Below are 10419 nucleotides of genomic sequence, written 5' to 3' on the forward strand. Positions count from 1 at the left end.
TTTTTTTAGTTAAAAAACAAGAATGGGAAAAGGCTTCATTTAATAATGAAGGGAACATAACCTTTATTCAATGCAAAGGGCACTGATCCTATATTCAGCTGTGTGCCAAATAGCCCTCTAAGCTTTAAAAACTAATTATAGGAGGACGGTGTGACTTTTCAGTCTTTTTGGCACATGCCATGCTCTATGATACTCTAATGTGCTAAATCAAGGCTCTCTGTCAACTCTATTGCATTGAAATATCAATGAAGAGTATTCTCTCCTACTTACATTTGCTTTGAACTTCTAATCAGGATAGGGAATATGACAGATTAAGAGGAAAGACTCAATCACATGCAAAACAAAATAGACCTACAAAATGTTTTTCTTCTGTTAAAGCAAAATATAATTTGTTTTCAACAATGCCTACATGCAAAAACGTGAACAAATCTTTCAGGCATAATGTTCAACAAAGTGAACCAGGCATATGATTAAATTTATATAAAATCTGAGGACAATCAAAACTAAACTATGGTGCTAAAAGTCAGAATAATGGTTACCTTGAGGGCAGGCCTCCTGGTGGGCTAGAAAAGTTCTATATTTTGATCTGGGAGATAATTACATGGGTATAATCACACATAATACTTCATTTAGTTATACAGTAAAGATTACACTTTACTTCACGTATATTATAACTTACAAAAATTAAAGAACATATGTATAATTTGTTTTGCCTTCAAATTTAAGATGGAAAGTGATATGATTCAGTGAGCAAAACAAGAGTGAAGAAAGCTAGGACCTTAATTAACTCTTCTAAATTAGAAGCATGAGGTGGTATACGAAAGTTCATCTCTTTGGAGCAACACTCTCCTTTCTGGAATAGGGCTAGAAACTCTTCCATCTAAGTCTAAGCTACTGAAGACTAATAATAAAACTGATTGAAAATGTCTTTGCAGGCATAAAATACAATTAAGCAGTGACATCACAAAAGGCAAGGAACCACAGGAAGAAGACTTACACTGATTTAAAGTAACATGAAAAGTTGGGGAAAACAATCTATCCTCTAGAAGTTGCTTCTAATACAACTATTAAGGTTATAGATATGCTGAAATGAGTACTCAAGAAGGAGTGGGAATGTGCTTACCCAGACGTCTTAAATCTGGCAGTGGGAAAATGATGGTAATACTGAGAAAGAGTAGAGCCTGTGGCCTGGCCTCTGTCCTAAGGTCAGTTTAATTATTCCTACTTAGGGCTCCAATCAATCATGTCAATTATTCTTTACCTCTCTTGATAAAAAAAAAAAAAATCATGAGGCTACTCTCTCTGCTACTATCACCATGACAATGTCATCGAAATTAAGGGGACATGTAGAGAACAGGTATAGAAAATAAAATTTAACAGTTTATAATTAGTTTCAGATGTTGGGGAAAAAAATATATTAAGCACAGTAAAGGTTTTAGAGAACAATATCTGTGTGACTTTAGTATAAGCAAGGAATTCTACATAGAATACAAAATGTCCTATCCATTAAAAAATAGTAAATTTGATTTACTAAAATTTTGTTAAAAGACAACATTAGAAAGTAAAAATGCAACTTGTAAAGTGGGAGATGACATTATCTACCACAAAAAAGTTATATCTAGATATGTAAAGAATTCCTACAAATCAGTAGAGAAAAGACAGACAACCTAATTTAAAATGGGTAATAATTTTGAACAAATATGTTACAAAAGAGGATATTCAAATGTCCAGTAAACACATAATACATTAAAATTTGCTCAACTTCCTTAGCCATGAGAGAAATGCATATTAAACCACCATGAGATACCTCTACAAACCTACTACAAGGCTAAAATTACAGAGAGAGAAAACATAGATGAGATATGGAGCAACTGAAACGCTCATGCACTGACTGCTATGAGAGAGTAAACTCCTGCCACCACTTTGGAAACCTGTTTGGCAGTGTGCACTAAACTTGAACATGTGCACATCCTATGACCCAGTAATTCTACTGTTATAATCAATAGAAATATTTGTATATGGTTACCAAAAGACCTATAGAATATTCAGAGCAGCACTTTGTGAAACAGTTCCAAACTGGAAACTATCCAGGTGCCCATAAACAGTAAATGAATGAATATACACGCGCGCGCACACACTCACACACACACACATACACAAATAATAAAACATAAAAAATATGTACACTCACACAATGGACTACAACACAGACTATAGAGTAATAAGAACTTATACACAACAATATAGATGAACCTTGTCAATATGATGTGGAAAAAATGGAGCCAGTCATAAAAGAATAAACAACTGCATGATTCCTTTTATATAGTTATCAAAAACACATTGAACTAATCTATGTGTTTAGAAGTCAGATAAGGACTATTGGAGAGGCAAGTAGTGACCAGAGGAAGCACAAAAAGAATCCTTGTTGCTATTGCTCTGTTTCTTGATCTGGGTACTGGTTACACAATGGAAGTGTGGTAATTTACCAAGCTGTGCCTCTGATATGCACATTGTAATATATAGTCAATAAAAAGTAAACTATAGGTAATGTTAGCAGAGAGATGGAAGCTCTAAGAAATAAATCACAAGGAATTCTAGCAGTCAAACATATAACAGAAATGAAGCATGCCTTTGATGGGGTTACCAAAAGACTAGGAAAAACCAAGGGAAGAATCAGTGAGCTTGAGGAATTGTCAACAGAAACTTTAAATATTAAAATCCAAAAATAAAAACTAACAAAAAGACAGAACAGACTATCTAAAACCTGTGGAACAATTACAAAACGTGTAATGTACGTGTAATGAAAATACAAGAAGGAGCAGAAAGAAAAAAAGAAGAAATATTTAAAGCAATAATGACTGAGAATTTCCATTAACCAATGACATACATCAAACCACAGATCCAGGAAACTCAGAGAACACCAAGCATGAAAAACACCGAAAAATATGTATCTAGACATACAATATTCAAATGGCACAAAACCAAAACAACAACAGCAATGAAATCCTGAAAGAAGTCAGAGGAAAAAATTACCTTACCTTATAGAAGAACAAAGATAAAAATTACATAGGACTTCTCTTCAAAAACTATGGAAGCAAGAAGACTGAAGTGAAATATTTCAAGTGTTAAAAGAAAAAAATCACCAGCCTAGAATACTATACTCAGTGAAATTATTCTTCAGATTTGAGGGAAAATAAAGCGTTTCACTGACAAACAAAAATTGAGAGCATTTGTCCCCAGTAGACCTTCTTTATATATTAAAAAAAGTGCTTTGGGGTAAAGGACAATGATATAGGTCAGAATCATGGACCTACATTAAGAAAGGAAGAACATGAGAGAAGGAAAAAAATGAAGGAAAATAAAACCTTTTACTTCTTTTGTTCTTAATTGATCATTAGGTAATAGTTTGTTTAAAATAACAACATTATATGCAGTGATTATAGCCTATAGGTAAATGAAATAAATGAGAGCAATGCCATAAGGAATGGGAGGGAGGAAATGGGAATACTCTGTTATAAGGTATTTGCATTACCCATGTAGTAAAATAGTGTTATTCGAAAGTGTACTTGGATTAGTCGTAAATGTATATTGCAAATTCTAAGACCACCATGAAAAAGAAGTATAATTTATATGCTAAGAGGGGAGAAAAAAAATGAAATCATATAAAATGATCAATTAAAATCAGAAGGCAAAAAAAGCACAACCCATAAATTAAAAAAATGGTAAGTAAGACTTCAATACAATTAAAAACTTCTACTCTACAAAAGACATTGTGAAAAGAATGAAAACGCAAGGCACAGACTAGGAGAAAAATCTTTGCAAAACACATATCAGTTAAAGAACTGGTATCCAAAATATACAAAGAACTCTTAAAACTCAAAAATAAGAAAACACACAACCCAATTAAAATACAGGCAAAAGATCTGAATGGATATCGCACCTAAAAATACATATAAGAATATCAAATAAGTGTATGAAAAGATGTTCAACATCAGATGTCATTAGAGAAATATAAATTTAAACAATGAGATACACACTTATTAGAATGGCCAAATCCAAAACACTGACAGCACCAAATGCTAGTAAGGATGTGGAGCAACAGGAACTCTCATTTACTGCTAGTGGGAATGCAAAATGGTACAGCCACTTTGGAAGACAGATTGGCAGTTTCTTATAAAACTAAATATACTCTTACCATACAATCTAGCAATTACATTCCTTGGTATCTACCCAAATGAATTGAAACCTTACATCCATACATAAACCTGCACATAAATGTGTATAGCAGCTTCATTTATAATTGCCAAAACTTGGAGGTAACCAAGATGTCATTCAGTAGATGAATGAATTAACTATGGCATTTCTATACAATGGAATACTATTCAGGAAGGGAGGGAGGGAGGGAGGGAGGAAGGAAGGGAAGAAGGAAGGAAGGAAAAGCAAGCAAGCGAGCAAGCGTGTGGGCGAGCTATCAAGCCAGAAAAAGACACGGAGGAACCTTTAGTGCGTGTTGCTAAGCAAAAAAGCCAGTGTGAAAGGCTGTATTGTGTTTGATTCCGCCTATATGACACTGACGTTCTGAAAAAGATTATGGAGACAGTAAAAAAAAAAAAAAAAATCAGTGATTGCCACGGGTTTGGGGAGAGGAAGACAGGGATGAATAAGAGTTAATGTAGAGGATTTTTAGGGCAGTGAAACTATTATTTTGAATGATACTGTAATGGTGGATACATTCATTACACATTTGTCAAAACTCATAGAATATACAACAAAAAGAGTGAACCCTAATGTAAACTACAGATTTAGTTAATAATAATGTGTCAATGTTAGCTCATCGATTGTAACAAATGTACTACACTAATGCAAGACGTTAAAATACAGGAAATAGGGGGTTGGGTGGGTGAGGAGATATAAGAGAACTCTGCTTTTCAATCATTTTTTTCTATAAACCTAAAACTGCTCCCTCCAATAAAGTCTATTAATGAACTATTTGTATAGTTTTCTTATATCAAAGAAACTAGTTGACAAGTTTCCCTGAGGTAATGTGAATAATGAAGAAGAAAAACATAAATAGGAAGGTGTTAGGTTAAACTAAAATTTTGAGTATCATGATTCAAGAAAATTTTGAATGGCACTGTAGCAAATTTCATAATAAAATTTTGGTAAACTATGGCACTACAGTGTATGAATATGGTTGACTTTTGAGCAGTAAATACCTATTTATGAACAGCTGTAACCTGCATCTGAGAAAGAGATCAACTCATAGTTCTAAGATAAATTTAAAAATATCAGCTAATACTTCTTTTCTTCCTTTTCTGGTCTTTGCTTCTTTAAAGTGTTTTAATTTAATTTTTTTATTTTTACTATTTATTTATTCACTTGGATAGGCAAAAGGCAATAAGAATTTTAATGTGACAAAGTGTTAACTCCATTACTTTTTTCCACTTTCCAAAGCTCTAAAATGACAGAGGTGAAATGTTTCACTATAGATAGACAGCCATATGAAAATGAGTAGCTTCATCAAATTAGGCCACATTTTCATAGCTAAGTAAATAATTTAAATTGTAGAGGTAAATTTTGAGTGATAAAGTAGAAAGAGATACCTTACTTTTATCAAAACAAGCAGAAAACAATCAGAAATGATACAATGTATATGAACAAACATGGGAAGCACATTTGTATTTCCCGAAAGTTCGACTCACAGTTCCATGAATGAAAGAACACACTAAGAACAACTGTAACATATTTGTATGGGCAGAAACTGTTCTTATTAATCGTCATATTTCCAAGGCATGGTAGGTAATGTCAATACAGATTTGCTGAATGAATGAATGAATCATATTTGTCCATTAACAGGGGAGAATGACCTACAGATTAAAGATATCTAGACTCAATTTAGCGATGCTCCAAATTTGATTCATAGCAATCCCTTCCTCCTAAAGTCTTGAGCACAAGGCATACTTGCATGAGAAATGAAGTGTGGTAGGATGAAGACAGATTTTACTAAGTTCAGTTAATTCCAGCTCGAGATTTAGAATTGATCAAAATTTTGCATAAGAAACAATCAGCTAAACAGGCGTTTGCTTCTCCCCATGTTTAGTGCAACTTAGAAAATAGAGCTTTTACCTTATGAAATCTTCTTCGTCTTCTCTCTTTGGCCTCAGCTGTTTGGGTTGTGCCATATTAATCCAGTTTGGTAGTGATTTCAAGAGTCTGCTGATATCATCATCTTTTGCCCAAGATGCACTGATGACAAGTTTTTCTTCTGATTGGACAATGCCCCTAAACACAACCAGCAGAAAAGAGATACTTCAGCACATTACTGGGTAGCCAAGTAGCATTTTTCGTCTACCTCTGCTGCACAGAAAAGATACCTCTCACTCCTCTCTTACTAGCATAGTCCATTATCTGAGTTGGGGACAGTGACACCCATTAATAGATCGCATTAACGGGAAAAATCATTTCTAGATTTCATTCTTAGTTTCTTCATTGTTGAGCAATCACGAAGCCTAATAATACTAATTAGTCCCCATTCATCACAGTTAATCCCATAGGATAAGTAAAAGTGTATGGTAGGTTTTGGGGGGAATCTTTCAAGGAAGATGTTAAATAAGTTGGGGCAACCATATAAAAGATGCTACTAAATGACAACATAAATGACACCTGAAAGGTGACAGAAGTGTTACAAAGGGTTGTTCTCTGAGTTCTTGGTTTAAATTACCAATTAGTTTTACTTGAAGTTGTTCTTTGAACTATGGACACTCCTTTTTTCAGAGCAAATTTACCGTCATAGAGAAACCTTCTGACTCTAATGTCAGGCAGAAAAAGTCTTTGATTACTGCTCTCTTCAGTGGGCTTCGACTAGTGACCAAGAGTTGTCAGGCTTCAAGACCTTTAATAGGGCCCATGGGTTAGCTGTTAACACTGCTCTTAGCAGAATGAACTTGTAAATTCATTTTAAATGTTCAATTTCAATTAAATTAAAAAGCTTCTCTTTCTGTTCAACATTTCTGTCCCTATAGCAAATTTGAATGGTCTAAAAATCTTCATCGGCAACTCTAGGTGGCAGAAGTGACAGTTATTTATGAGGGAGAGCTCAGGAGCTGCCTACCCCGAGGAAGCTGATCAAGGCTCCAGGAGGTTTCTCCCCCACCACAGAAAGGGACTGATCTTGGTGTAAGGGTTATATTGGGGGGCACTAAACACTTCTAAATATACAATATATGTATGGTGTACACACATGTATGTATGACAAAACCTCCTACCCAGCACACAGTTACGGACAAAAGAAGTTGAAATTAAAAACCTTGACTCATGATAACCTGATCCAAGGTAACATGGTCTCATGTTGTAGGATGTAAATATTGCCCTGGTTCTCTGAAAATAAGCTAGAATAAAAAAAGACCCAGAGCTGATTTCTAGAATTCTTCTAACTCACTATAAGCAAAACGTTTTAACAATAACTATGGTGAGCAATACAAAAATCACACCAGAATCTTCTTCTCTAATCTCTCAAATTACTCTCACTAGGTACCTTCAATTCCTTTTTTTTTCTCTTTTTATTTTCTCATGTCATTTGTGAAATACTTAAGGATTAATGCAACGATCTAACTTTCACACTTTTAAACTTGGGTGCTGGTGCAATCTCATAGATCGGTACTATCTCAGATTTGATATGCCTTGCCAGATGAAACTTCAATACTCTTTGGCATTCTTCTTTTTTTAAAATCTCTGATCAACTTCCTCTCCCGTTTCCCTCAATGGTTATTTTTTAAACTCTTGCCCTTTATTTATCTTCTCATTGCTTATCTCTACATTCTTCCTATCTGGCAGAGAAAGGAGAGGACCCAATAACATACTTTCAAATATTCTACCTCCCATCCCCTGCAGAAGTATGCTCAAATCTGTTTCATCCTCATTCATTTCCAGTAACCCCTCTATCTAGGCTTCTGAGGATCATTTCTCACTCCCTAATTATCCCTTTTCTTATACACTTAGTACAGTGGTCCCCCCTTATCTCTGAGAGAGAAAAGAGAGGACCCATTCAGTTACCCGCAATCAACCATGATCTAGAACCTTAAATGAAAGAATTCCAGAAATACACAATTCATAAGTTTTAAATTGTGTGCCTTTTTAAGCAGTGTGATGAACTCTCATGCTTTCCCATTCCATCCCACCTGGGACAAAAACCATCCCTTTATCCTGTATATCCATGCTGTATACATGCCTTGCCTGTTAGTCACTTTGTAGCCATCTTCATTATCAGATCGACTATCATAGTATCATAGTGCTTGTGTTCAAGTAATCTTTATTTTACTTAATGGATCCAAAGCTCAGAGCAGCGATGTTGGCAACCAGCTTATGCCAAAGACAGAAGCTGCAAAGTGCTTCCTTTAAGTGAAAAGGTTAAAGCTCTAGACTTAAGAAAAAAAAAAAAAATTGTATGCTGGGGTTGCTAAGATCTGCGGTAAGAGTGGATCTTTTGTTTGTGAAATTGTAAAGAAGAAAAAAGAAATTCATGCTAGTTTTGCTGTTGCACCTCCAATTGCTAAAGTAACGGCCACAGGGCATGATAAAGTGCTTAGTTAGGATGGAAAGGCATTAGATTTGTAGGTGGAAGACATGAGCAGAAAATGTGTTCCAACTGACAGCAATGTGCTGTGCCAGAAGCACTGAGCCCAAATGAGGACTTCAGCAGGGGGCCCCCTGAAAGGAGTGACACCAAATCATTTACTGCAAGTAAGGGACAGTTATATAGATTCAGGAATAGGTTTGGACTAAAAAACATAAAAATAGCTGGAGAGTATTATTATAATTGCTCTATTTTATTATTATTATTGTTGTTAATCCCTTAGTGTGCCTAATTTATAAATTAAACTATGAAAACAGTATATATAGAGTTCAGTATACTGTCTCTGGTTTCAGGCATCCACTGCGGTGTCTTACAAAGTACTTCTTGTGGATAAGAGGAGACTACTGTATCTCTCTCAATATATTCCCTGAACCCCTAAGGTTTCCTCCCCCACCTCCTCAAAAAAAAAATGAATGAAGGAATCTCTTCTTTGGTCCAGCATTTCTTTCTAGGCAACCTCCTTTCTCTCCTTCAAAGACATTGTCATTAACTGAGTGGCCTTCACTCTCTAAATTCCTTTTTTTTAATTCATGACATCTGTCTCCCAGATCTACTCTATGATTTAATCCAACATTGCTTTCCGAAAAATTTTCAATTAATATATTTTTCATTTACAGATTTTCTATTTAGATCTTTCACAAATCCACTCCAAAATGTCCTGTTCTTGTATGATGGATTCTATTCCTTTGTCTCTTTGAATATTTAAAAGCAGCAATTTTAAAGAGCCCTTTACGTGGCTCTCTATTTTGTGGTAGTTCTTTGAATGTCAGATGTAGTGTTCGTTGCATTTCCCTTCTTTTCTCATGATGGTGATTTTTCTCATGTGGTCTGCTATTTTGTTTTGCAAGATCTACCTCCGTGTGACTTGCCTTTTGCAAGAATCCCACGTTTGCCCTGAGTTTTGGAGATGTCACTCTTAGGTAGTCTGCATTTCTCTCTTCGGGATCCTATGGATTTCACTAGTTCCAAGTTTTTGTTTGTTTTTTTGTTTTTGCTGAAGTGTCTCTCTTTATACAAGTAGTGCAATTTGAGGTCCTTACTTGAGCATGTCACATGAGTGGGATTCACCATATGAGTTAGAAGAGTTATTTTTCTAAAATTGTACAATCACTTATTCTCCTTAGAACTCTTCACTGATCCCAATTCTAAGACCAAGGCAAACTTAGCAAGGCATGAACATCTACCTTTTCAGCTTCATCTTCTGATAGCGCTTTCCTCCTTTGTCTCTGTTCACTGATGTCACTAGGACAGCCGAGTCTTACCTTTTATGTCTCATCACCTTTATACCAGAGGTTTTCAACCTTGACTGCACATTAGTATAATCTGAGGAGCTTAAAAAAAACACAACTACATGCCTAGGCTACACCCAAGACCAAGTAAGTCAGAATCTCAGGGGATAGGACCCAGGCATCAGAATTTTAAAGTTTCCCAGGTGATTCCAGTGTGAACTCAAGGGTGAGAATCACTTCCTTACATACAACCTCTACTCTCACTGGTCCTACCGCACTTCTTTACAAGTTGGATCCTACACTGAATGATGAGTTCTCTGAGGACAGAGTTTATTTTCTCATTAGTTTTTGTGCCTGCAGTGCTTAGCACAATATCTGCTATTGGAAAAGTGTATAAGAACTGAACTGGAGATAAAAAATAAGCCCTCTTCAGTTTTAGGAGTCTAGATAACTCATTAAACTAAAACCAATTCAGTGGTTTTTCTTTACTCCTTCTCTCTTCTCTGTACTAAATGACTTAGGTGAGCTATCAAGCCATTTAGCATTTTGACCAAATTA

The 10419-nt window shown here is 35.2% G+C and overlaps 1 protein-coding gene across 1 annotated transcript in view; it reads right to left on the reverse strand.

Moving 5' to 3' along the window:
• Positions 1–10419, reverse strand: part of EXOC4 (exocyst complex component 4) — a 675009-nt gene that overhangs the window by 121355 nt on the left and 543235 nt on the right. The window contains exon 13 of the mRNA XM_011359538.2: positions 6127–6282. Within this exon, the coding sequence (XP_011357840.1) occupies positions 6127–6282 (156 nt within the window). The remainder of the gene's footprint in view (positions 1–6126; positions 6283–10419) is intronic.

Source organism: Pteropus vampyrus, unplaced genomic scaffold (assembly GCF_000151845.1).
Source record: "Pteropus vampyrus isolate Shadow unplaced genomic scaffold, Pvam_2.0 Scaffold48, whole genome shotgun sequence".
In the NCBI taxonomy this organism is placed as follows: domain Eukaryota; kingdom Metazoa; phylum Chordata; class Mammalia; order Chiroptera; family Pteropodidae; genus Pteropus; species Pteropus vampyrus.